Raw genomic sequence first — 27767 nt, 5'->3', positions numbered from 1 at the left:
TAATTCTGAAGGGATTACACTTTTTTCATAACTTGGTGATATTAAGTGCAATTGATTTGTCCATCATTTGTTCACTTGAGGTGGAATGACCCCTGTGTAAGAAATGGCAGAGTGTTAAAAGTTCAACTACAGACCTACTGAAGAGAATGAAAGTAAGGCTTTCATCACTCTTTTATGTTCACCTCAATTTTTAATATGGAAATGAAAATGTGTTTTTATTGTTTACAACATACTTTTCTGGTTGCCCTATATTCCAAGCAACAATGTCCATCACATGCAATACCCAACATTTCTTTGTAGTTTGATAATAACCTAGATTGGAATGAAAGAAAGCAATTGGTTTCAAAGTCCCTGTTTCAGGTAATTTTAACAGACTTATTATGAATATCAGAAACACCTGCCAAATAGGGTGGTTAGTCACTGGCTTCTCACTGTAGAAGCCCACACTCACACCCAGGGTAGTCTATATGGGATTTCTGGTGGACAAAGTAGCATTAGGGCAAACTTTTGTCTGAGTCTTTTGGTATTGCCTTGTCAATATCATTCCACTGTTCCATTCACTAATGAATTATCTCAGGATGGGCAATCAATCTGTCAGCAGCTGTAGTTCAACAGTGAAATAATTTAATCCCATCATTTAAAAAAACCCTTGGGAACCATGGTATAAAATTGTTTGCATTATCAAAACATTAATTATTTACATAATGGTTACATTGTTGGGTTCACTTATGACGTCAGCAGGTAACCAGTGGAAAATTCTTGCGCTTGCAACAAATAGAATTGCATGTGACGCGAAGACAACATTATTCTTTAATATCCGCAGTCGATAATAACGATCACAGGGTGCCCTCACCTGAAAAAGTTACATGACACCAGTAAACAACAGCTGCGCAAATACCCCACTAATCTAACATAACCAAAAAAAATAAATAAACCGACACGAGGTATGCTAAGTCAACAACAAATGGCGTCCTGCGCACGAATTTCACGAACATAGAATGGTTGGTCGGAAATTACTGACATTTTGTATGGACGTCATGCCACTTGTAAGTTAATGAAATTCACGTAATTATGCTCACATGTCAGTGCATATTTCTTGAATGGTGCCTATATGTGTAGAAATTGTTAACGAAATCCCAAAATTTACACAGTTAATGAACAAGAATATTTATGGCGAAAAAACAGATAGTAATGTTTTTATCCATAATCGTATTTTCATACGTAATGATTCGAGCATTGAATCCATCAGAAGTAAATACAGAAGTTAAAAGTGGATCAAAATATATGTAATTGACTATTTGAGATGCTATTATCAATTACAGCTATTAACATTCACAAGTTTTCCCTGAATGCATCTGGTTAGTGGTACATTTTATGTGTTAAATTATAATTAGTGGTACGCCAGTGAAAAAGGGAAATGGTTTTAGTTGGGGTTTCAGGTTTTCATAATGTTATGTTGGTTATTCTGTTTCAGATTTAGTATCGTACCCATGCAGTACCAACTTGCACTACAAGCAAGTCGCCAAAGTAGGTTCGAATTTTTCCATAGGAGACGGTGAAAACTAGTACCTGCGTGAAGTGTAGTAAAATAGATAGTTTATTTACATTTTATAGATCCTTCATAGACCTAAACCAAGTATGTAGAACATGTCATAGCACAAATACAATACTCGTTTCCAACACGCATAATTTCATGGTTAAGATTGATTTACAGTTAACTGAAGTATCAGCAAAAATAATTACACCAAGAAGCATGATCACTATTGCTTATATGTATTTTTGTAGCTGAGAATTTACTCTTTTAGTGATGACTGAAAGTTCGATTAAACCTTTTTATGGAAGGGGTGGGTGGATTATTGAATAGCGTAATTCCAGTATAGTGAACTCCTTTTTGATATTTACTGAGGTTAGAATTTGATGCATGAAAGGCGGATCTGTTGTTTTATACTTATATTGTGGATATCTTAGTAAAATGTAATATTCTTCATAAAATATAGGTGAAATGTCTTGTAGGTGTAACTGAAATTAGCATAAGTTAAATGGCTGTGGGTGAACTGTTGTGGAGCTATTGGGCATCATACCTTTTTCACCAGGACAAGTAGCACAATTGCCAACAACTAGTGTGCGGTAATTGGTATTGTTCCTCAGGGGAGATTGTGTCTGTGGAAATTCTGGTGCCAAATGAGCATTGTCCGGACCACAGGTTATCCATGAATAAGTATGGAGTAATTGTGGAATTTTTGATGGAAAAGAATCTGTCTCATTACCACTTTGTCTACTGCAAATCCTAAGTTGGTTACACAAGGCCGTAGCAGTAAGAGGCCGACAACCCACTGCCTGAGCTATGACACAGCTTTGTAAGGTAGTCTAATGGTGACATTGTCCTTCACAGACCATTGCAGCAGAAAGTGCACTGCATGCAAAATTATTTAAAAAATGTCAATGACTGATGCTATTTTCTGGTGTTTAGGTGCCACTGATTCCTATCTGGCCATTGTTTAACTTTCAGATGTCGTATATACCCTTCATAGGTATGCAGTTCATGATTGTTTTTGGTAACCTTTCATCTGTTATCCCACAATGTTAGAGCAAATGGATGTAGAAAACCTGTGGACCACAAGAACCTGGTGTCAAACAGACAAAACTTAAAATATCTTTAATCAGTACTTCATTTATATTTTATATTTTTTTTTATTTCACAATATTGAATTCAGCATTTATTGTATTATGGACCTGTGATATGGTTTACAGATCTTCCTCTGTAACTATCACATTTTTGTTGCCTTACATGTATATGGAGGTTATCCATGTAATTTTCCATGTTACTAATTTACCATTTGTTACAGAGGAATTTAAATAGGTCCAAGAATTTTGAGTCACCACTTTTAATTCTACTGAAATTTCTTCCAGGTCTGCTGATATGTCATTTTTAATTTTCTTTATTTTTCCTTAATATTCCTTTCTGTTATTACAGGATCTCCCTTATTCTTATTTGTTTTGTTGAGTCTCCTCATGACCTTCGACTATGGCGCAACAGCCCGAGCTGAGCCTTGGCCTCCTCCCGTGTGGAAGGTTTCTTTGTCTTTGAAGCATGCTTTTATGAGTAGTGAGTGACCAGCCCACTGCCTCTGCATAATTTTTATTCAATCCGGATTTTGTCTGATAGACCCATCTAGTAGAGAATCAGGAGAGACTTGGGTGAGAAATGGCCGCTGTATTTAGCTTACGAAACATCTAGTTCATGCTCGTAAGGTTCTTTTACATGCTGTAAATCTACGACATGGGACCGCTGGCTTTACTTCCCCTCTAAAGGAAGTTGTGATACAGATTTTTATCACCCTTAAAAATCCACCGACATCGGCCGGGTTAGAATCCGTGAACTTTGGGTCAGTGGCGAGCATACTAACCACTAGTCCACCGAGGGCGACTCTCATGACCTATCAATATATTACAATTATTCAAGGTGCTCCAAAAAGATGTATACACGCATTCAGTTATGACCACCGTTGGCTTTGCAGCACAGTTGACAACGACCACCAAAGTTGCTGCTGGGATGGCTGTCCATTCAATTTCTTGCTGGAATTCTTGAAGTGTTGCTGGCTTTGTGCTGTGCACCATGCTCTTCAAGTAACCCCACAGAAAAAGTCAAGTGGGTTTAAATCTGGTGATCATAAAGGAGACTTAACAGATCCTCTGCATCCTGTCCGTCAGTCAAAAGAATGTTGTCAAGATAGGCTCTTACATCATGTTAATGTGGGGGTGCCTCATCTTTTTGATACCACATGGACCCCTTGCAGCTGACGAACAGCAGGAACAACAGATTCTTGACTGTGTCTACATCTGTTTGGTACATTCTGTATTTTGCCATTGTTCTGCACTTATGATTTGCAATACTTTTTGCACTTTTGAAATAAATTTACATGATTCTGTATGCTTTTTCTCCAACTAAGTAAATTTGTATTTCAGAACATTTTCTTATCCCATGCCCACTTGTCTATTGACTGTTGTGTTTGGGTGAAACATGTATAACTTGTGGCACACAGACAATAAAGTTTAAAGAACAAATTGGATTACCCTAATGATGGCCTATAGGAAGTTTAGGAAGGTAATATGTGTACAGGAACCTCAATTATTGATCTTGTTTGCCAAGTTGATTAGTCCCAGGTGTTATGTATGCTGTAAACGTTTGTCTGTAAATATCACACCATTTCCTGCCTGTAATTGTCTTGTTTAATAATTTTAGTTATGTGCATGTATTGAATAAAGAGAAGGTATATTTTGTTGGGGGGGGGGGGGTTGCAGCTGTGCCCATGACTGCGTACATGTTAAGCCAAATTCCTGGTTTGTCATTGTTAAGATAAGATGCAAAGGGAATGTTTCTTGTAAGATTTGAGGTTCTCACAGCGATGAGTATGAAGATATCTGTCTTCTGGGTTGTTGCGCTGTGTAGTCTGGTAGATGTTTACCAACGTTTCAGAGGTCATACTGCCTCCGTCATCAGAGTATGAAGATATCCGTCTTCTGGGTTGTTGCGCTGTGTAGTCTGGTCGATGTTAACCAACGTTTCAGAGGTCATACTGCCTCCGTAATCAGAGTATGAAGATATCCGTCTTCTGGGTTGTTGCGCTGTGTAGTCTGGTCGATGTTAACCAACGTTTCAGAGGTCATACTGCCTCCGTCATCAGAGTATGAAGATTTCTGTCTTCTGGGTTGTTGCGCTGTGTAGTCTGGTAGATGTTAACCAACGTTTCAGTGGTCATACTGCCTCCGTCATCAGAGTATGAAGATATCTGTCTTCTGGGTTGTTGCGCTGTGTAGTCTGGTCGATGTTAACCAACGTTTCAGAGGTCATACTGCCTCCGTCATCAGAGTATGAAGATATCTGTCTTCTGGGTTGTTGCGCTGTGTAGTCTGGTTGATGTTTACCAACGTTTTAGAGGTCATACTGCCTCCGTCATCAGGGCGCAATCCGGCTCCTATAAACCTAGCCCCACACACCCCATTGGCATATTCATCGCCCTGATGACGGAGGCAGTATGACCTCTGAAACGTTGGTAAACATCGACCAGACTACACAGCGCAACAACCCAGAAGACAGAAATCTTCGGAATGTTTCTTATTTCTCATCTTTTTATGGTTTCATTTTGTGATGACATAGTTGTAAAATAAAACTAAATGTTTTGCAGATAATCCAAGAATGGACTCTCATGCCCTTTCCAGAATGCTGCAAGTTGGCCTTTGTCCGTGCCTAAGCAGGTTCAAGTACGTGGAAAATTTCCTTGAAATAAGAATGGTAATAATTTATAGTGTAAATATGATACGTAAAGCGAGATTTCAAGTTCTCATGGCAGGAAATATGATGATGGTTGTCTTCTGAGTTGTTGCACTGAAGATCATAAGAGGGACTTGAGGATGAAGTGAGAGAAAGTGCATAATGAGAGCCCCGTATTTTGAACCGATTATCAGTTATTGGGGTGATCGAATGTAGGAGAATGAGAGGTGGGACATGTGGCACACATGGGAGAATGGGATATCCCAAAGGGAAGAGACCACTTGGAAGATCTAGGCATGTGTGGGAGGACAATATGTATCTTGGGGTAGTTGGGTTTGAGGGTATGTATAGGATTTACCTGGTACAGGATAGGGGCTGATGGTGGGCTGTTGTGAACATGGCAATGATCCTTCAGGTTCTATAAAGTGTGGGGAAATTCTTGATCAACTGAGTGTACTGTTAGCTTCTTAAGGATGTGATGGTTGCATACCAGCACAGAATTTCTGAGCTCATGAAAAGTTTTTTTTCTTTGTCAGATCAACCACAAGCGTTAAACAGGAATGGCCTCAACTTGAGCAGTCAACTGTTGACGAAGCTGACATTAAGCACCACAGTGAGATGGCCAGCAAGTGGTGGGATGACAGAGGAGTTACGAGGGGTCTTCATGCATTAAATAAGCTGAGGTGACATTGTTTTACAGTGTATTTATTTATTTTTCAATTCATTATTTGTTTATTTAATGACACTCTGTTGCTTTGATTGTGTAAAATGAAATAATAGAATTATGTATGGATAATGAATATGAATAGCTGTGGTAAGTAGCAGTTATGACTTCATTTAAGAAACTTGCCTACTATTTACCTCGAAGGACTGAAAAAATTTCAGAAATCAAAAACCGGTCTCTGTGCTAAGGATTGAAATCTGGGTGTCCTGAATCCGAAGCAGGAATGACAATCGCTTTTCTGTAAGATCTGAAGCTTTTACAGCGACTATGTATAATGAATTCTTCTTGGGCTACCAGCCATGTCAGGTGGTTTAACTCTTCGCATTGGGTCGACGTCTCGGGACGTTCTGGCATTTAAATCCAGAAGACAGAAATCTTCATCGCCCTGATGACGGAGGCAGTATGACCTCTGAAACATTGGTAAACATCTACCAGACTACACAGCGCAACAACCCAGAAGACAGAAATCTTTATACTCTGATGACGGAGGCAGTATGACCTCTGAAACGTTGGTAAACATCTACCAGACTACTCAGCGCAACAACCCAGAAGACAGAAATCTTCATACTCTGACGACGGAGGCAGTATGACCTCTGAAACGTTGGTTAACATCGACCAGACTACACAGCGCAACAACCCAGAAGACAGAAATCTTCATACTCTGATGACGGAGGCAGTATGACCTCTGAAACGTTGGTAAACATCTACCAGACTACACAGCGCAACAACCCAGAAGACAGAAATCTTCATACTCTGATGACGAAGGCAGTATGACCTCTGAAACGTTGGTAAACATCTACCAGACTACTCAGCGCAACAACCCAGAAGACAGAAATCTTCATACTCTGATGACGGAGGCAGTATGACCTCTGAAACGTTGGTAAACATCTACCAGACTACTCAGCGCAACAACCCAGAAGACAGAAATCTTCATACTCTGATGACGGAGGCAGTATGACCTCTGAAACGTTGGTAAACATCTACCAGACTACACAGCGCAACAACCCAGAAGACAGAAATCTTCATACTCTGATGACGGAGGCAGTATGACCTCTGAAACGTTGGTAAACATCTACCAGACTACTCAGCGCAACAACCCAGAAGACAGAAATCTTCATACTCTGATGACGGAGGCAGTATGACCTCTGAAACGTTGGTAAACATCTACCAGACTACACAGCGCAACAACCCAGAAGACAGAAATCTTCATACTCTGATGACGGAGGCAGTATGACCTCTGAAACGTTGGTAAACATCTACCAGACTACACAGCGCAACAACTTAGAAGACAGAAATCTTCATACTCTGATGACGGAGGCAGTATGACTTCTGAAACGTTGGTAAACATCTACCAGACTACACAGCGCAACAACCCAGAAGACAGAAATTTTCATACTCTGATGACGGAGGCAGTATGACCTCTGAAGCGTTGGTTAACATCTACCAGACTACACAGCGCAACAACCCAGAAGACAGAAATCTTCATACTCTGATGACGGAGGCAGTATGACCTCTGAAACGTTGGTAAACATCTACCAGACTACACAGCGCAACAACCCAGAAGACAGAAATCTTCATACTCTGATGACGGAGGCAGTATGACCTCTGAAACGTTGGTAAACATCTACCAGACTACACAGCGCAACAACCCAGAAGACAGAAATCTTCATACTCTGATGACGGAGGCAGTATGACCTCTGAAACGTTGGTAAACATCGACCAGACTACACAGCGCAACAACCCAGAAGACAGAAATCTTCATACTCTGATGACGGAGGCAGTATGACCTCTGAAACGTTGGTTAACATCGACCAGACTACACAGCGCAACAACCCAGAAGACAGAAATCTTCATACTCTGACGACGGAGGCAGTATGACCTCTGAAACGTTGGTAAACATCGACCAGACTACACAGCGCAACAACCCAGAAGACAGAAATCTTCATACTCTGACGACGGAGGCAGTATGACCTCTGAAACGTTGGTTAACATCGACCAGACTACACAGCGCAACAACCCAGAAGACAGAAACCTTCATACTCTGATGACGGAGGCAGTATGACCTCTGAAACGTTGGTAAACATCGACCAGACTACTCAGCGCAACAACCCAGAAGACAGGAATCTTTTCCCTGAGCTTAAACACTGTGCCATGAAATGTATGGGGCAGTGGTTCTGTGAATGATCTGAAATTCCTTTATGTTATGATGCAACATTCACAAACCCACTTCCAATTTTTTGGACTATTTCTGTTTAACTCTTCCTTTTAGATGTTTTAGAACATTCAAATAAAGTACTTGATTGACTGTTTGTCATTACAAATCTTGTCATTAATTGTGCAGTAATGATGGTGTGGAACATTCAGGCAGATCTCCTGTAATGTCAGCCATTTCATAATTTGGTTACCACTGTCAGCAGATGCACGTAAAACAGTGTTTTACTCACCTTACAAAGCAGCAACTTTCTACTGATATGATGAAGTCAGAAATAGTTATCAGTATCTGTGCTTTATTGTCGCTGTTGTGTATTCTTTGATGTACAGTAAAATATATCCCAGAATTTATTGTCTATCTTCATATATTTTCTAGATATAAAATTTAATTAATAAAAATTACACAGTAAGTTTCTTGTTTCCTGCAGGATACCATTTGTACGTGACGGCCTTCTTAATGTAGGCCAGATTAATTTAGCAAAATGGCAAAGTCCTCAGCCTCTGCATGGAATGAAGATTTTGGAGGTTGGATGTGGTGGAGGTATACTGACTGAAGTATGTGTTACGCAAATCTCAGGTTCCTAAACCTTTTTTTTAAGGGTCCCAGAATTTGTACTTATAATCCAGTCACAGGACAGTTGTCATCAGTTATTTGTCCTGTGTCATGGAAAAGGTTCACCTGATGAAATATTGTTAATCTGTTTGGCTCAGAAGAGTCAGGAAATGGATGTACGAGGCGCGTCCTCAAAGTAAGTTTTCCACTCGTCCCACAGCTAGCAAACCTTATATTGCGCGAAGCGACTGTGCGTACGTGATAGAGCAATGACGTAGCATGGCGCATGCACTAACAGTACTTCCCGCGTTCTCACAGTAGCATCGTTGCAGCTGTTGAAGATGGAGGTTCTTATTCCAGCTCCCGCCGACTGTGAAGTGCGGTCAGTGATAACGCTAGGCCGCACACGGCTCGACGGACAGCGAGTCTCCTGCAGGAGTTCAGCTGGGAGGTGTTTAATCATCCACCCTACAGCCCGGACCTCGCTCCCAGTGATTTCCATCTTTTCCTACACCTCAAGAAATTCCTGTCCGGTCAGCGTCAGCGTTTTGAGAATGACAGAGAGGCGGAGATGGTTGTCACACAGCGGTTCCAATCCCAGGCGGCAGACTTCTACGACACAGGTATTCAAAAGTTGGTCCCACGGTATGACAAATGTCTCAATTCCGGTGGCGAATATGTTGAAAAATAGCTGGACACTTGCTGTATCTGTTGCAATAAATATTTCCATGAAATTGTGTTTTGTTTCTGTAAACGGCCCCAGGGAAACTTACTTTGAGGACGCGCCTCGTATGAACTCTTTGTGGCAAGTTAACTGAGAATTAGATCTTACAAAATGTTAGACCGAGCGGCGCAAGGCCCACGCCTCAGACCGCGCAGCCACTGCGGACCCCAAATATTTTATAATGTATGATTATATGGATCCTTTCAATTTTTTTCGAGTCATTTTATCCCGAGTGTGTACTCATTCAGATAGCACCAACATTTATTTTGGTCTTTAAAATTAAAAAGGTGAATGAACTTTCAGTTTGGGCAGTTTCATGACTAGCTGAGTGACTGTTACGTTTTCAAGAAGTTATCTGTTCCATTAAGTTTTTGAAACTGTTTTCAGTGGTTACTGTGCTGTATAATTATTCGTTTATTCATATCAAATAAATTTTGCAGCCACTCGCAAGAATTGGTGCTAACGTAACTGGAATTGATGCAAGTCAAAATATGATTGATACAGCATCTTCACATGTGTGTCAAGATCCTAATATATCAAACTCCATTATTTACACGTGCAGAACGATAGAGGAACATGCAAAGGAACACAAAGATTGTTATGATGCAGTTGTGGCAACAGAAGTATTGGAACATGTCATTCACAAAGATTTGTTTTTGGATGCATGCATATCAACATTGAAGGTAAGGTATACCGTGTGCGTTATTGTTATTGGTCGTTTTCAGTATTAATCGATGAGTGAAATGGAATAGTTCACCAAAAGAAGTGAATTGTAGACATGTACAATTAAAGGGAAATAACTAAATAATGTGAAGTATTCAGAACTAGTAGTGTCGTTAACAAAGGACAGTTAACATATGGAATAATTTTCAGTTGTTTATATAATGTTGTGTGATGTCTTGCATAGAGTAATAAAAAATGTAACATGCCAAAATTAAGGAAGGAATGTATACTTGGAATTAAGCACGGACTTTCATATCTACAGGCAAAATTGTTATTGAACTCAGGAATGTTAATAGCGACCCATCAACAGCAGCTAATTTAAGTAATTTTATAACACTTAGTGAAATAAAAGGTTAATATTAATTTATTACCAGGACATGGGTAATTTTGATAAAAAGCTTAAACATCAACTAAGTGGTAGCTGTAGCAAACAAAAGTCAAGTCAGTTGAACAGTTTCACATTTGTCTCAACGTGACATTGCATAACTGGGAATTTAAGAAGACTGAAGATTTCTGTTTTCTGAGTTGTTGCGCTGTGTAGTATGGTAGATGTTTACCATCGTTTCAGAGGTCATACTGCCTCCGTCGTCAGAGTATGAAGATTTCTGTCTTCTGGGTTGTTGCGCTGTGTAGTCTGGTCGATGTTTACCATCGTTTCAGAGGTCATACTGCCTCCATCATCAGAGTATGAAGATTTCTGTCTTCTGGGTTGTTGCGCTGTGTAGTCTGGTCGATGTTAACCAACGTTTCAGAGGTCATACTGCCTCCGTCATCAGGGCGATGAAGATTTCCGTCTTCTGGGTTGTTGCGCTGTGTAGTCTGGTCGATGTTAACCAACGTTTCAGAGGTCATACTGCCTCCGTCATCAGGGCGATGAAGATTTCTGTTTTCTGGGTTGTTGCGCTGTGTAGTCTGGTCGATGTTAACCAACGTTTCAGAGGTCATACTGCCTCCGTCATCAGAGTTTGAAGATTTCTGTCTCCTGGGTTGTTGCGCTGTGTAGTCTGGTCGATGTTTACCAACGTTTCAGAGGTCATACTGCCTCCGTCATCAGAGTATGAAGATTTCTTGTCTTCTGGGTTGTTGCGCTGTGTAGTCTGGTCGATGTTAACCACTGTTTCAGAGGTCATACTGCCTCCGTCATCAGGGCGATAAATACTGCTTGAAATACATTGCACACGTAGGCAGAGAATTATTTTTTCTTCAGGTCTCTTTTCTGTTAGTTATTTTATGGAGATTCCAAAATGTTCATAGTTGATGTTTAAGAATTGTTGGAATGGGGTTTCCCTTTCTTATCCACAGATATTTACCCTGAAGATGACAATTGCAGCGCTTTTTGAAATATCGTAACACCTTCGACACTTGATGCAGTTAATCTTCAGAAGCTGAATTTGTAAATTAAATTCTAGCTATGGAAACCAAAGGACAAGAATTGTGTATTATTTTTTTCTAGATGCATGTTACCGTGTCTTGTTATATTTCAGCCTGGTGGATCCATCTTCATCACAACTCTGAACAGAACAATTTTAATGTGGGCAATTGGTATTTTCTTGGCGGAATATGTTCTGAAAGTGGTGCCGCAAGGGACTCATGATTTGAATAAATGTATTACGCCACTTGAAGTACAAGCTTTACTTGAGAAATGTGAGTATACTGAAGGGAAAATATTATTCAGTTTACATAGCGGCTGTTATCAGCATTATCTGTTATCTGTAATTACTGCAGTCTGTTATTCATAGGTATTGATTAAAAAGAGCCCTTCTATAATGTTACGTAATTTTAGATGGATGTACCACAAAACTCATCCATGGGATGCGGTATAATTTTCTGTCAAATGAATGGCATTGGTCATCAGATACCAGTATCAACTACGCTATCCATGCAGTACGAAAGCAGCACTGATTGTGTCGCCTTGAACGACGTCACAGAATGAAGAGATACCTAAACTAAGTTTCTATACAAGGAAATGATTGAGAGTTCAAGAATTTAAGTTGGTGTTCCAGTGAATACAAATAATTGTATGTATCACATTAAATTCCATAGACTTGTTTCATAGGTTTTTAAATGTGAGTTTTATGTTTCTAAAATCTTGTAATAAAATCATCACATGGAATTAAGCTTTACTAAAGAATTTGCTGTAGTGATTACTGATATAATATACTGTGTTTAAGTGTGGGGTGATGAATGTAATTTGTATTCATGTATTGGAAAACACATAAGATGTCAGACCTTTTCATTGTGTGATGTAAATTTACATCAAAATTTTTTTGTTAACAGTAAGTGGTGGCAGTGATCCTCACATACAACAGCGTTTTGTCTGATATTACCAGAAGGTAGGAAAGGACATATAATAAGGACTGCTTACACACAGCTGTAATTTAATTCCAAAGTTAATGTCATTTTATAAAAAAGAAATGGAACTATAATAATTCCAAGAGTATTGTACGAGGTCTGTTCAAAATGTATCGGACCTTAATTTTTCCCACAGAAACAAATGAAGCACGGGAGGTGTCCTCCGGTGGAGGGGTGTAGGGGACCTGCATGCGTGAATTTTTTCCCGCCCGCCCACAGAGTATGTATTCTTTTTCAGTTTAATACATGCTGATGAACACATAATCAATATATAATCCATGCACATTAACCATTTTCATGCTGAGCTTTGTTTATGTGATAACGTAGCAAAATCGTTCAAGATACCTCATGACAGGTAGCGAATGAAGTATATTTTCGCTAACATTACTGCAACATAATCAGTAGTTAAACATGCAGTCTTGTTGAAATTGAATTTATTATATGAATTAGTACAATTAATCATTCTTCTTTAATTAATTTTCTGTTGGTCTACAAACTGCAGTTGTAATAATTTTCCTCATTTTCAATTATGTTAAAGTCCAAATACTTTCAATTTTCACTCGTCTACCATCGTCTTCACAGCTATTTAGTACGCAGTTCTCTACTTGCTAGTTCTGCCACCAAAAACCCTGTCACTCAACTGACAGAAATAATTTATGCTGTGACTGACTCCACATTCTAAATGTCTCTCATCCCTCAGTCCCCTCTCCAAGGGTGGCATGATACACACCCAGCCAACTGTGTGGAGCGATGTCTCGACGGGCCGAGTGTACGTGTTGCGTTACTAAACATCAGATGTTTTCAGAATGGAGAAGTTTTTCTGAGTGAAGTATCGTGTTAAGTACATGTAAAGGGTTCATGACTTCGGAAAATCATTTCTTGCAGATTAATTAAAACTGTATTATAGATTAAATAGAAATATTCTTTTTGTTTGTAGAAAGTGGTTATTTTGGGGTATTGTAATGTAACTGAGATTGTTATCAGTCTCTTTGTGCAGATTTTTATTTCAGTTGTGTATCTTGCAGGCTGGCATTTTTGTTATTAAAAAGTTCTCATAGGAACATACCAGGAAATATTGATGGAGAATGTTTAGTTTTGGTATGTCTGATTTCTTGTTTTTCAGTTTTGATTGCACATTTTAAAATCTCAGCAATTAAAACTTAAATAGTTATTAAGACATCCAAAGACTATACATTTTTACATTGAACTTCTTTAAAGCTAAAGAGAACGATTCAAAATATACATGGTCATGAATTTTTTCAGTAAAGAACTCCAGCCACTGACAAAACATTTCTCTGTTGATCCATCCATTGCACAAGACACCAGGTGTCCTATTGGAGCTCAATCAAGAAGCCATTTCTCTGTGTTTGTGGGAGATTAGAAATGGTCAGTAAGCGAGTTGCATAGCAGCAGCAAATTGCTGTTATTTCCACTTGTTTCTTTCCTGTAGTTGAAAGAATTTTGGGAGGCTTTTTGTTGAAGTTTGTACACTAGTGTCAACCATTTTGTAAAGACTTTTAGTTCCTACAGGAAAATGCATAAACAAATCATTTGTCGACAACTGAATCTTCTAGCCCTAGAAACTGAACTGGAATCCTCTGAACATGGAGTTATATCTGAATGTCTCCTAATGAATCCCATAAACCATTAATCTCCTGCTGCTTTCTGTGCAAAATCATATTCAAGTTTCATAAAATCTTCTGCCATCATACCATACCGTAAAGTGCCACAGTTTACATGACTGGATGCAGAACTTAAGTAAGTTGGACGTACATAAAGAAATTACGTCATTAAATGGTGAAAAACTGGGTCGTGTAAGGAGCGATGATGTGACAATTCATACTAATGGAAATGGTGTTTAGACTGTCCAGTGTGCTGTGTTGGTTCTGTAACTTTCACTAATCTCTTGTCAGTAAGATGGCAGAAAAGGGAATGATTATAATCTTAAAATGTTGCTTGCCAAATTTAATGTCAGAGTGGCTGCAGAATTAAGAAAAGTGGAGGCCCCTGCAACAAGGGCTGGTGGCTGGACCGGGCTCCAGATGGAGGGCTTGAGGAAGACTGTACTGCAGTCAGAATGCCATTCTGTTACCTCTGGCATTATAGGTTAGGACATCTGAATGAAAAGGATACGAATTTTCTGAGGCATGGTAATGGGCATGAACAAGTAGAAATTATGAGCCATGTGTCCAAGGGAAACAAAGCAGAAAATATTTTGAGAAAACTGAAGCAAAGTGTGTATCAGAAGTGCTAGAACTTATGCACACAGCTGTATATGACGCGGTGTTGAACACATCACGTGGCAGAGCACAATATTTTCTAACTGACAGATGCCTCTAGCAGGAAGACCTGTGGTTACTTGTAGAAATCAAAGGGTGAAGTTAATACTAAATTTATGGAGTTCAAGCTACTCACAGAAATACGATCAAACAATAAGCAATAGTGTCCTATAGCCCAAAACAAAATGGCATGGCAGAATGAGTTAACAGGACAGTAACATAAAAGGCTGCTTGACTAGTGGTGCCACCTAATGGCAGATTTAGAAAATTATTGATGTGAGCTACTGTATCAGTTCATGAGTGTCGATATTGTTGTACAAGAAATTTGGATAAATACAAACATCAATGTTCAAGATGTTTATCCCTGAAAATCTGCATGATTCTCTTTAAATCACAACACACATGAACACGTTAGTTCAACTTCAAAATGGATGCTTCGAATAATCGGTGCAAAGTGAATAGTTACCCATTTTGCCTAGGGAATTGCAATAGATTTGACACCAAAACAACAGACAAGACTCTACTGTTATTGTGATCGAAAAATGACACTTACAAAAATGGTCGTATTCACAAGAGCCCGCCACTGGTCCCTATTCTCAGCCAGATGAATCCAGTCCGTCATATATTATATAGAGAGTGGAAAATTGGCTCCTTAGCAGCCACAGAGGGAGACAGAGCTTCCCACACCATGACGAGGGCAATTAACTTGAAAATCAAGTTTCCACGAGGAGAGTGATGAATGTAAATACCACAGATGGTTTCAACATAGTTAGATACTACCAACATTACAGCTGCACTATCACAGTTGACTTCGAAGAAACTTGTTCAATTTGCATCGAGTATTGTCCTTGCCGGGATCTTCCCTGCATGGTCTTGTATAGAAGTCTCATGATGGCATTTTGTCACGTGTGGCCATTTCGTACTTCATGTTTACATCATGTCAACTGAAATGTAAGTTATACGTACAGATACTTCTGTTACTCTGTTCCTTATTTGAAGTAAATTGAGTACATGTTTTGTCTTCCAATACTACATTAGACTTACTTGTTTTTCAAGTCAATACTGAGCAATTTTATTTTCCAAAGCGCCCTGCTGGGAGAAACTTTTCGCTATAAAGAGAAATCCTTATCTCCACCGTACCTAACCTAACTTAACCTAACCTAAGTTTTATATATGGTAGTTTCCGGATTAACCAGGGTCTGTTTGGTTTTAACGTAAGGTGATAATTAATTTAGGAAACCTGTTGTAAAAGTTAGAACGTTTAAAACATATTCAACGTATTAACATAAATCAGTTGTTGCTAAAATATGAAGTCTATGGCAATAGGACGTTGTTACTATCTGCTGGAATCCGGTATATTTTCCTTTATTAACATTGTTACAGTAATTTCTCAGTTGTGTAAAATAATTAATGTTATTAGTAAAACTTTATAAATTTAATTTGTGTATGTCTGTAAATAATCTTGCTTATTTGTTACATTTGTGTGTTATTCTTTAATTTTTGCGGATTATCCGGGGTTAAATTTATTCCGGCAAAATATATTTCCCAGACAATCGGGAATCTTCTATAAATGAACAAATAACTTCTTTGTAAAAGCATTACTGTTTGAAACAAATTTGAGACAGTGCAAAGGTCAACTATCGTCCATGGTAGGTTACATTATCCGAAATTCATCAATACATGGTTTTAAAAATGTATCTTCTTTAAAAATTCCCATCTATTTGTGTTGGGGAAAAAAAAATACACGAAGAATCGATTGTATTGTCCGTCCGTAGCCATGCTAAACATAGTATGACCCCCAGAAAACTGTCTCCCTTCCCTTCTCCCCGCTCCTTCATCTATCCACCGGCGACTTCGAGAATTTCATTTGACGACTTAACTACTCCACTGAATCAAGCTCAAGATCACATCCGAAGATTCTGCACAGTTAGATTTTCGAGAGTAAAAGTAAATATTATCAAGTTTCATAAAGAATGCAGAGACCATCGTTCTGGAGAATCCCCGAGAATAAACCAGACCCCGACGAACGATATTACGTAAGTAAATAAGTTATAGGCTGTAGTGACTAGTGCAGTTAGTGGAGGGGAGAGGGGACGGTCCCATAGCAACGTCAGCTTAAAAATAGAGGCATTTCGATAGGGTACGTGTTACGTTATCAATCATTACCACATCACGGGGACATAACTTCTAACTGAGATGAGCAGAGATTCTGTAGGCCAAATATCTGCACGCAATATGTCCTCAATATGGTTGAGACGCTGTCTTGACATTATCCTAGCGGGCGCAACGCGAATTACGAGTATCTTCAGTCAGGATTACCGATACCATAGGCCAACTGTGGACGATATTAATATTTTATCAGAGTAATCTTCAATCTTAAGTATCCGTGTGATTATCGGCGCCATAATAAATTTGTTAAGATGTAATTAATTTTATCTGGTCCTGCCTGTTTCTTACTCAGCTATGATAAAATATTTTAATTATATTATATCTGAGTTACGTATTGATTTATAGATCGTACGCCTAAAACGTAATGAGTTTCGTTATTTATTGGAAAAAAAAAGTTTTAATTCTGCCTCATACATTCGTTACAAAATGTCCACAAACTTTGATTTAACTCAGCGTTTTATTTCAGTACGTAATAAAAAATAATCCACGGAAGTATAAATCACGTGGTAAAATAATCCTTTCCTTATCAAATCTAAAACTTCTTGAGTCAATTGAATAAAAATTTTCTTGGATATTATCCACCGTCTAGTAAATATAAAACGTAAAACGACGTTTCTGAGATAGAGTCCCATCTCCGAAACGTCGTTTTACGTTTTATATTTACTAGACGATGGATAATATCAAAGGAAATTTTTATTCAATTAATCCTTTCCTTGTTTACTATGACCTTGTTTTAGAAAATGTGGCGTGTGATAAATGTTTGGCAGAATGTGTTTTTGAGTCTACTTTGATATTTATCTACAATGACAGTTCGTGGCTTCCAATCACCACCACCAAATGTAATATTACATTTGAAAATAATATTAAATATTAAAATTACAGTAAATTTATGGCCAAAAGTAGCTTAACAGGAGAAACAAAAATGTCCCTCATAATATATGACGTTATTGAAAACAACTTCTGTCGTAGAGGAACCAAAACTGCCTCTTACATCAATACACGAGTAAGTTATTTCGGGTTTAAAGTGGGGCTACACTGTTATTCTTGACATCTTGAACTGGCTGCTGTGCTTAACATTAGAAGCTATTGAAAGTCATTTTCGCAGTTGGGTTGCTTGCCAATAATCGTTAAGGACGTTTCGGGTCAAAGTGTTAAGCAAACTTACTTTGCCTTCAGTAACTACTCGTCCATTATCTCCGCATTTCTGACAGTTTATTGTCTGAAACTTCAAAATAGGAAGAACGATTAACACTAGCGATCTGACAACACAGAAGACAATCGACTGAAGTATTTAGTTCCAGATGTACTAGGTGCGATCGGAAAGTTTCAAGACTGCGCGTATAAAAACCCGTACACTTATCTCAGGTATTAAGTTCATCCATCACCCTCGAAGTAGTTCCCCTGGGAGTGAACACAACGATACCAGCGCCGCTGCCAAGCCTGGAAGCATCCCTGGAAATCTTTCTTTGTCAGCCTGTCAAGCACCATCTGCGATTCTGCCTGAATCTCTTCTATCGTCTCAAATCTCCTTCCCTTTAGCTGAATTTTCATCTTTGGGAAGAGGAAGAAGTCACACGGAGCTTAGAAAGGAAGTTGGGGTCGGTTCTTGCAAGATCTTTGAGCTCCTGACAAACGAGAAGTCGATTCTGCTTCTGGTCCTCAGACAGGAGCCTTGGCGTCGCATGTGGAGTTCTTCCTTTAGAATCAGCTGACAGGTCCCATAGCCTATCCCAACAATGTCGCACAAGTCGTTGATGGTACGACGTCGATCTTCGTAACATTTTCGGGCGTTGTGCTCGGAGATGGTCGTCCAGAACGCTCGTCATCATCGACAGAGGTTCGGCCATTTTTAAAACGTGAATGCCACACAAAAGTTTGTGCACGACCCATTGCGGACTCCCCAAATGCTTGCTTCAGCATTTCATAGGTTTCCGTAGCCGTTTTGGCGAGTCTTTGGCAAAATTTGATGCACACGCCATTCCGAAATCGCAGGACGGTCGGTGTAATGCACTACCAAAACGCCCGTAACTAAGAAACAAATGGTAATTCGATGATGCCGGCTGGCACACTGATTCACTATGAATGTAGGCCGCACCCCCTAGCGGCAGAAGCTCGTACTACATCCGGTTCGCCCTCTATTGACACAGTCTTAAAACTTTCCGATCGCACCTCGTATAACACTATTGTACAGAAAATATCTTGTCACTTTTATCTCTGTACATCGTGTCGTTAACATTATGTAACTAACCCATAAATTTATTTTATTTGGCAAGAAAGCTCATGTTCCTTGTCGAGGTCATTCAGCATCATGACTTAATTTCAGATTATTTTCCTGTTTTCAACGGATCTACAGCAAACAACTGCTGACAAAATCATTTTGTGGAAATGTTTGATCGGAGAAAAGTTCTAATTCGTGAATTAAATGAATGAGTTTTCGATGACGCTGTATTCCCAGTGGGTGTGCAAGAGGGCTATATAGATTCTGAACCCATGGTTCCCGCTCATTAAACATGGGTTGGTACCAACATCAATCAGAAAGCTTGTCATGCAACGGGCACCGGTGGGTTGGTACTGTCCACCGACCACGAGAAAATCCCTGCTGGGGGAAGTTTCTGGTCGGTGCGGGGGGGAATGTTTACTGCCTGGTGGACTAGAGGGCTGCTATTGGTGGGGAGTGTGACACGTCAGAGTTTTACGCTACTACACAGACTGAAAACATCAAGCAGTTAAAATTAGCGTGTAGTGAGCGCACTTTTAATGTGTTCTGCGGGTGTTGCGATAATATTCTAGATTAAATCGCTGTGCCGCTGTGAGGTAATCTTAAAGCTGTACCCATTAAAACACATGAAAGCCTGTCGTCTGTTGTTCGTTCAGTGGTTGTGGAACGAATGTTTTTAGGATCGGTCGTCACTCACCGCGAAATGTCGCGCATGCGCGTATATCGAATTCCTAGCAGGGATTTTCTCCTGATCTGTAGACTGTAGGTGATACGGGGGGATTGTATTACTCTTTCCAAATTTTGGGGTCAAACAAATTGGACCATCAGGTACCAGCCGCGTGTGTTTTTCATTTGGAGACGTTGGTATGAATTAAAATTAATGCGAAATAATCTTATGCTGGTTTCAGAGAAAAAGGCGTGATATTTTTAGCTTAGATAGTAGAGGCCTGATCGACAATTGAATTGTCTCAAGGTCAATCATTAAGATTCTTGCCGGTTACTAAATTTCAGAAAGAAATACACCGTCCTTTTACTAATTCTGTAATAATTTTTGAAAGGGTTTCGTTTGATGTTAAGTGTGGCCATGTCATTAAATTAGGTTATTTTAGCAGAAAACCTTTTAATTTCTGTTACTATGATTTGTAAAACTTATGGTTGTGCCTTCGTTGCAGTTAAAAGCTGATTATACAGTGAACTGATATCACATTTCTCTTATACAAAAGGCTTGGTCAGCACGTTACAATAAAATTGTAATTATTCTCCGATGTTTTTGAACAGATGAGGCAAGCTTACAAAAGTATAAGCAGATTTCGGTGTAAGGATCAGTGGAATATCCATAGAAATTAACAAACAGGGAGATTCATTTAGATAAAAGAACGTTTTCCATTTATATCTAAACGAGAAGGAGATGAACATTCTATAAGACAACCCAAGACAACGCGTTTAAAGTTTCTTTCGATGTTCGTCTTCTGGGCTGTAACGCTGTGTCTTTATAGGAAGAACGTACTGTCTCCGTGTTCGAATAGATGCAGACAGTTTGTATCTCCGAAACTATCTACAGATCCACAAGGCGTTGTAACCCAGTAGAACAATCAATGACAAGGCAAAGACATCTTTACGTTCATCTTCACGTCTTATTCGTTGTTAAATAGCCTCTGCAACTGATGCAACGCCGTGAAAAATGATTTACCTTCCAGTCGTATTTGTTACAAATTCTAACAAGGCAGCGACGGGATCTGGAACGCATCAGAGAAGGCGTTTGTTTGTGTGTGACACATAAAATCGGCGCACAATAAAATATTGGCCAATCAAAACACAGGTTGTAATTCTTCGACCAATGAGGACAGTCGTAGTTTCCGGTGACTGATGTAGCCAAATTTAGCCGCGGTCATCGCGCGCCAGGCTCTGTCGAGCGTCTCAGCTATTGTTAAGGCAAGCACCGGCAGCTTTCACGCGACCTTGAAAACAACACGAAACGTTCTTCTTATTCTTCACACCGGCTAAGATTTTCCGCGATCATCGAACTGGTTTATTCACAAAAACGGAAATTATATCTATGGTTACAAGGCGGTGAGAATTTGGATCGTCGTCTTCTAGGTTATGACGCATCACAGTGTTGTAGGTGGTTACTAACGTTTCGGAGGAACCTGTTACCTCCATATTTAGGGTAAACTGTCTGTGGAACACTGTCATAAGTCAGAAGATTACATTTCAAACCGACAGGAGTTGGGAAACGTGGTTATGTCGCTAATCAAACATTTAATATCCATCTGACAAATGATCTAGAAATTTCAGACAAAGAAGTCCAAACACGTTGTGGGTTATTTAACGTAATGCGTTTTTAGATATTGACGAAATAAAACCAACATTTAACATATTCGTTCATGAGACAAATCTATGTTAAACTGTAAAAAAAACCAAGAAATATTGTACACCACGTGCAAAAATTTTCTGTAAAATATATTATTTCCGCTAAAATAATATGTAATGTATTTTCAGACACGCATTATACCTTTTATTCTATAAATACATAGCCACGATTATTATAAATCTAGCAGAGAACGTTAAACAATATGCAGATGAAATGTTGGAAAAATCCAAGATAAAAATATTGACGAAACTATGTAGCACCTCGTGGCTATGGAACGCGTTGGTTAAAACTGAAAGATATCCGAAAAATATATGCATTGTTATGGTTTTAAATATTAATTTGCAAGTCCTATTGTTTGCATTCACTGCACATGAAAACAGCGAGCACCGTAATAAGTTTCATGAAAATCCGTTCACACGTTGTCGAGAGAACATAGTTTGCAAGACCGCTGATCGATGGCAGCACGACCTGCCGGTTGAAAGACGAGACAGACAGACGGCGTGTGAAACAAGCGAAACACGACGAAGAAGTAAATGGCGCTGCTGAGCGAGAAGGAAAGGAAATAGTCGCTACAAGACAGACGTGGAATTATACACGCGTAATCAAACTCCTATACAGCGTTCTTGTTTCTCCGTCATCCTCGCATTACGCCCACGATGACGTCAAATATTCCCTATGTTATGTTAATGGGAATCCGAGTGTTAGCTGCCGTCCGCTACAATGTGGCAGTATAAATGAAACGGTAAGCATTATAATCAAGTCCGATACATTGCCATGCCATTCCTTTCCACGGTCTATACAGAAAATTCCGTGGAACATTCAGCTGTGAAAATACGTTTCTGCTTTAACACATAAAATCAGTTGAAGGGAGTTGGGTTAAAAATGTAATTGTTGATATTTCAAGCCCAGACAGTTACAGCAAATTAACCTTACAGTGAGTAAAAATTAATATTTTGCTTCAAGAGATGAGGATATTACAAAGCTCAAACACTGTTGTCAGATTGTACTTTTATAGAAGTTTCAAGTAGAGATGAATACATCTCATATTATCACAGGTTAGTACAACGTTAATCAATGAAAGTGCATACCAAAATAAAAACATCGAACAACAACGTTCGTCACGGTCTGAGACAAAAACAAAATACGATCGGCATAGCAGCCATACCCACGGGACGTGTAACACGGCTGTTGAAACGTTTCTGACCTTGGTTTCCCCTTCTTAAATGTTTACAATCACGTAAGAATTTTAGAAACTGACCTAGACCGCGTAAAAGAAATGAAAATCTAGGTTTACGTTGCTCACAGCACATAGTTGGTTTCCAGGCTTCCTGCTTGCTGTCTGTTAGAACTGCCATTGGCATTGGCCACGTAAAGTTACTGCCCAGTCAGAAACTTTCATCAGAGCTTCGCGACCGGCAGCAAAATGAGGTTATATTTAGCCGCTCGGCCGTAGAAACATCTCGCGTAGCTTTAAAGCCCAAGCCCTTATGGACTACACGTAATCACTGCAAAGCAACAAAACCAACAGGAAAATCTTTTTGGGACTAGGCTAGTAGTAGAAGACTGCAGTATATAGTTGAGTTACCATGGTGATCAGACGTGTACATTTACAAATTGGTGTGATTCAGTTACTGCATGTGATGACAACCTGAAGGGGGAAAAGGTTGCCAAATTTAAGCATTTGTAAGCCTCTACGTTATAATATTCTTACCAGAATATTATCATTCACTGTATGTATTATCAATCGGGATAGTTTACGTTTTATACTTGTCTGTCAATGGAGCTTTGTGATTGTTATGGATCTGAGTGTTGATGTGGAAACCTTCAGATGGATATAACAGATTTGTGTATTACAAGAGGTGCGTTGTATTTTCCGGTTGGTAGACGTGGCTGCTGGCTTTACGAATTCCACGTTTACGCCCCGAGGCAAAATCTGAATAAAATCTGAGCATCTGAAATAGCGATGAAGTTTCTAGAAAATTGTTTTCGTTACAACTGAATCACGTATTGTGTAAATCTCGAAATATCATTGACACATAAAGAAGCAAGGAATTTTCAACTTTATCTATTAATATCGTAAAATAAACTAAGCAAAGAAACTTTACTATATGCATAAGTAATTCCTATAACTTGTAATAATTATTATTTCCAGTTTATTTATTGAAGAATGGAGTATTACTTTCTTCATTTACGAATTTATTTAAATCATTTCTATATAAATTATTGTTTACTTTAACATATAATAGATCGGACTGTGACCTCGTATCAGAATGTTATTACATTTTCGTTACGTCATGTAACAGAATACTATAAAATATGTTTTCGAAACCGCGTTAAGATTTAACCGCAGTTATGTGTTGCGAATAATAAAGTTAACGAGTGTTAAATTTTTAGATTCATAAATAACTTCGGTATGAACATTAAATATTGAACTACTTTTTAATACACGTGATCTAGACTGCCAGATTTTATATAAATAAATTAAATTAGGCTAGAGTAGCAAAGGTTTAAAACTTATTTTTTATTTTCAAGATCAATAATTTCATAATATTAATAAAACAATGTTCATGCTTAATGTTATCACTGGCGTTGTCAGTATTTCTGAATAATTGTTTTGATTCTACGTTCCTATTGCGTTTACATTTAATTAAAACAAATTAATATAGAATGAGTTATGAGACAACGTAAATGAAAATCAGTAGATACCAAACGTTATAATAAAAACTGGACTCGAGTATAATTGGTAGGCCTGTAATTAATTATTATGGAGGAACATTTTTTACAACAGCCGGTGAAATGTGCCTTTATTTGCAATTACAGCTATTATATTGAAACAAATAGCCTAAACTGATTACTTTAAAACGTAATATTAGTTGAAACATGTGGCATAATGTTGTTTAAGTTTTTACCCGCAAACTTCCGTGTCAGATGCTGGAAAATTCAACGACATCAAAGAGTCACCTGAAGATGACAGAATTTCTAAAACAAAAGCAGCGAAACAGGGCGTACACAGAGCAGTGACTTAGTTTGAAGCGTGCGTACTTTTTCCTGCTTTAAATGTCAAGGTTCAAGTACAATTTCTTTGCAGTAATATATTTATAAAACTATATATTCCCGCTTGTTAAACACGGAGCGCAGTTCTCTGATGTCCTCTCGTGTACGTGGTTATAGACTGAAAAAATTTATAGAAATATTGCGTACAGCGGAATGCGATAACATATATTAAAATTACTCTGATAATATCGTAGTGAATGTGCAGAGGCTTACACTTTCCCCTTTCTGCATGTGTTAGCGTGATTTGTAACAAGAATTCGTGAGACAAAATTGAGATGAGCGCTGTGGGCGGGGGTGGAAAACCCCACGTTTTTGGTGTAACCCTACGCCGATCCTCCCGCAACACACCCTGGGGCGTAAGAATCGTGGGAGGCGTTGATGTGGGCTCTTCCATCGTCATAATCAGGGTAAGTAGGCAGTTTTATACGATATTTATAACTCTGCTGATTCGGCCAAGAAATTTGATACACCATTTCGTGATTTTCGTCAGTCCCTCCATCAAAAGTGCAAGACATTGTTTTGCTAGTAGAATAATTCATATAGGTTGCCTCAAACGTCTGTCACGATGATATTACGTAAGATGTGACCTCGGAAGATGGCAGATTTATCAAAAGTTGGAAATAAACACAAAATTTTGCATCGTAAGCGCCGATTTGTAACAAAATTCGCTGTAATTTTTGAAAGAATCCTTCGTTATTTTAGATGTGAGTATTAATTTTTAAAAAAATCTTCCTAAATGAATCATACACACGGAATTGATTATTCTAACAGTCATTTTCACTGGGAGAGACACGAGAATATTAAACGTGCTACTAGCAACAGTTACTCTGTGGACCATGTTACTAGCTCATTCTTCTGATAACAGATGTAATTATAATATTTACAACATGTAAACAAGCAAATGCTGATACACCCGTAAATCGTACCATCGGAAATTGTAAAAAAAAAACCTCATATCGAACATTCGTCTTATTTAAAAGGTCTTTGGATTTATTTAACACGCGTTGGACAGTGAGTTATGAGCTATGGACCACCACGACTTGATGGTAGGATCGTAGTAGCTCCCGCCTGAGTTTGGGCTGACAAAAAAAATTGTTCCTTGCGATGTGGTGACAGGTTACAATGGTGTCTGCAAATTTTCACGAAAAGAAAATTGTCACAGATACATTAAACTGCCGATTATCTGGACTCATGAAGGAAAGAAGACAAACGAACGATAGAAAAAACACGTATAATCCAAAATGTTTTGTTTATCTCTTTCAAACCTCCCCCCTCCAACCCATAGGAACAATTGTATAATGTTAAAAGTAGCTACCTGTGTAATAATGATAGCCATTTTAAACTAATAAACAAACTCGAACTTCGATTATACCGACTTTGAATGCCAGAATGAAGCACCTCAAAAATTTCATCATTCGCTATTTTGTTAACCGTCGTAGAATATTTAAAAACACGATTTTGAGATAGTCCTTATTGGCGTAACCTTCGTCCATATTTCATCACAATCAGCCCAGTTGTCGAGTTGGATCATTAGGACAGACAGACGAACGGTCCAGCCCATAATGCGTTCTCGTGGTGTGCTTAGTGTAAAGTGTTGAGTCTGAAGTTTCTTTTGTCCAATTTTAACAACCTCAACTCAGACTGTAAGTCATTCTATGACAAAACGAAACTTTCTTGCAGATTTGTTGGGTCCCAGTGAAATTCTTACGCGAGGCCTTTCTCTGGCTGGAGACACCAAAGATATCATATCATATCTTTTGGAATTTTAAACGTATTATTTATTAAATAAGATCTAAAGAAGTTAATATTCTTTTAGGTGTTTGTCTCAACTTACATCTCTAATTCTAATTATGTTACATTCAGGTACAAATATTATGTAACTTATACTACGTTAAATTAATGTCCGTTTTAAATGTAAATAACCTGAATTATACAAGATTAAAATTGTTTTAAACAAATATGACGTAATAACTGCTAAGATCTTGGGCAGGGTCGATAATTAATTTTTGTCTCGGTCAAATTGAGAAAATTACTAGGCTTGAACGTCACAGGTCCGAAGTAAATTTTATAAATATATTTGAAGTATTTATCTAGCAAAACTCAGAGACAAATGAGTGAAAGAATCACTTGACTTCACGAAAAAATCTCTCACACTTATATCAGGGTTTCAATAGGAAAAGTGGCATCTCTTACTCTGTGTCTTAAGGCTGGAGTTCGGAGATATGTTAGTTAAAATGGTTCTCATTAAATCCTTTAAGTGTTTGCCTGTAACTCGAAACCTGCGTCTATTCTTTATAAATTTTATTTTACAAATGGCAGGCTCAGAAATTTATGTTTATCCTATTGTAGTGTTCAGTTGTACAACTCGTTCCTTCAGACGAGGGATTTTATTTTCACTTTCAGATTTTTTCCACAACTGCTCACGATGAAGGTCCGACGAAACTTGGCTAAAATCTTCTTTAAAGAAGAAGTTATACTGAATTGCAATTAATCCTTTCTCATTTGAATATTTGTTTCCGCCTAACCTAACCTAACCTAACATAACCTAATCTAACCTAACCTAACCTAAACTAACCTAACCTAACCTAACCTAACCTAACTTAACCTAACCTAACCTAACATAACCTAACCTAAACAAACCTAACCTAACCTAACCTAACCTAACCTAACTTAACCTAACCTAACCTAACTTAACCTAACATAACCTAACCTAACTTAACCTAACCTAACCTAACCTAACCTAACCTAACCCAACCTAACCTAACCTAACCTAACTTCTACTTCAGCGCTCATTTGCCATTCGTTTCCGAGAAAAATTGGCCAGCTGATGTGGGTGATGTTGAATGTTAGGATATCTTGATGAAATATTCTCGGGTTACAATCTGCGTCAGGTGGCTGAACGGTGAATAAACCCTATCTTCTGTCAGCGTTTCGAGAACAATCTCTGCTCTCATCCTCAAGGCTGCTGAGTAACAACTGTCGCCGCGAAATCTTCACTTTATACATTAGGAAATTTTCTTTCAAATTCAATTCTCAGTTTATACAAGAAATTACCAAAATCTCTGCTGTCATCCAAATGAGTACTTATTTCTTTCAGAAACGTTTTGAGTTGTCAGT

The 27767-nt window shown here is 38.5% G+C and overlaps 2 protein-coding genes and 1 long non-coding RNA gene across 14 annotated transcripts in view; 2 read left to right on the top strand and 1 right to left on the bottom strand.

Annotated features, from left to right (window-relative positions):
- The first annotated feature begins 966 nt into the window (after positions 1 to 966).
- Coq3 (ubiquinone biosynthesis protein COQ3, mitochondrial) lies at positions 967 to 14120 on the top strand. 8 transcript variants are annotated; one of them, XR_002543577.2, is made up of 9 exons: positions 1448 to 1527; positions 5187 to 5262; positions 5809 to 5955; positions 8636 to 8762; positions 9925 to 10167; positions 11692 to 11851; positions 11991 to 12225; positions 12485 to 12540; positions 12696 to 14120. XR_002543577.2 is itself a non-coding variant. In XM_022067351.2 (7 exons), exons 2-7 carry the CDS (start codon positions 5198 to 5200, stop codon positions 12107 to 12109), a joined length of 861 nt encoding a protein of 286 aa, XP_021923043.1. In that variant the 5' UTR covers positions 967 to 1046; positions 5187 to 5197; the 3' UTR covers positions 12110 to 12392. The 8 variants fall into 8 exon arrangements, 6 of the variants coding, with proteins under 6 accessions (XP_021923043.1, XP_021923040.2, XP_021923039.1 ...); XR_002543575.2 differs by having other exon boundaries at positions 12485 to 14120; XM_022067351.2 differs by lacking the exons at positions 1448 to 1527; positions 12485 to 12540; positions 12696 to 14120 and adding an exon at positions 967 to 1046 and having other exon boundaries at positions 11991 to 12392.
- Positions 12977 to 22947, bottom strand: LOC147874145 (uncharacterized). The gene is made up of 2 exons (XR_015534820.1): positions 22855 to 22947; positions 12977 to 15782 (listed from the first exon to the last, which is right to left on the bottom strand). It is a non-coding gene; the product is annotated as an uncharacterized LOC147874145 (long non-coding RNA).
- The window catches only part of Zasp66 (PDZ_signaling and DUF4749 domain-containing protein Zasp66), a 66938-nt gene continuing 55858 nt past the window's right edge, over positions 16688 to 27767 (top strand). For 4 of the 5 annotated variants that reach the window (XM_022067344.2, XM_022067341.2, XM_022067342.2 and 1 more), the window contains exons 1-2: positions 23126 to 23279; positions 24889 to 25057. In XM_022067344.2, the coding sequence (XP_021923036.2) occupies positions 24926 to 25057 (132 nt within the window). In that variant the 5' untranslated portion in view covers positions 23126 to 23279; positions 24889 to 24925. Of the gene's footprint in view, positions 16875 to 23125; positions 23280 to 24888; positions 25058 to 27767 lie in introns of those variants that run through there. The other variant, XM_022067343.2, reaches the window with a different exon arrangement.

Source organism: Zootermopsis nevadensis, unplaced genomic scaffold (genome assembly GCF_977971745.1).
Source record: "Zootermopsis nevadensis isolate Lab colony 2312 unplaced genomic scaffold, Znev_1.0 Znev_ptg000011l, whole genome shotgun sequence".
Classification (NCBI taxonomy): domain Eukaryota; kingdom Metazoa; phylum Arthropoda; class Insecta; order Blattodea; family Termopsidae; genus Zootermopsis; species Zootermopsis nevadensis.
This window is presented reverse-complemented; position numbering and strand designations above follow the sequence as displayed.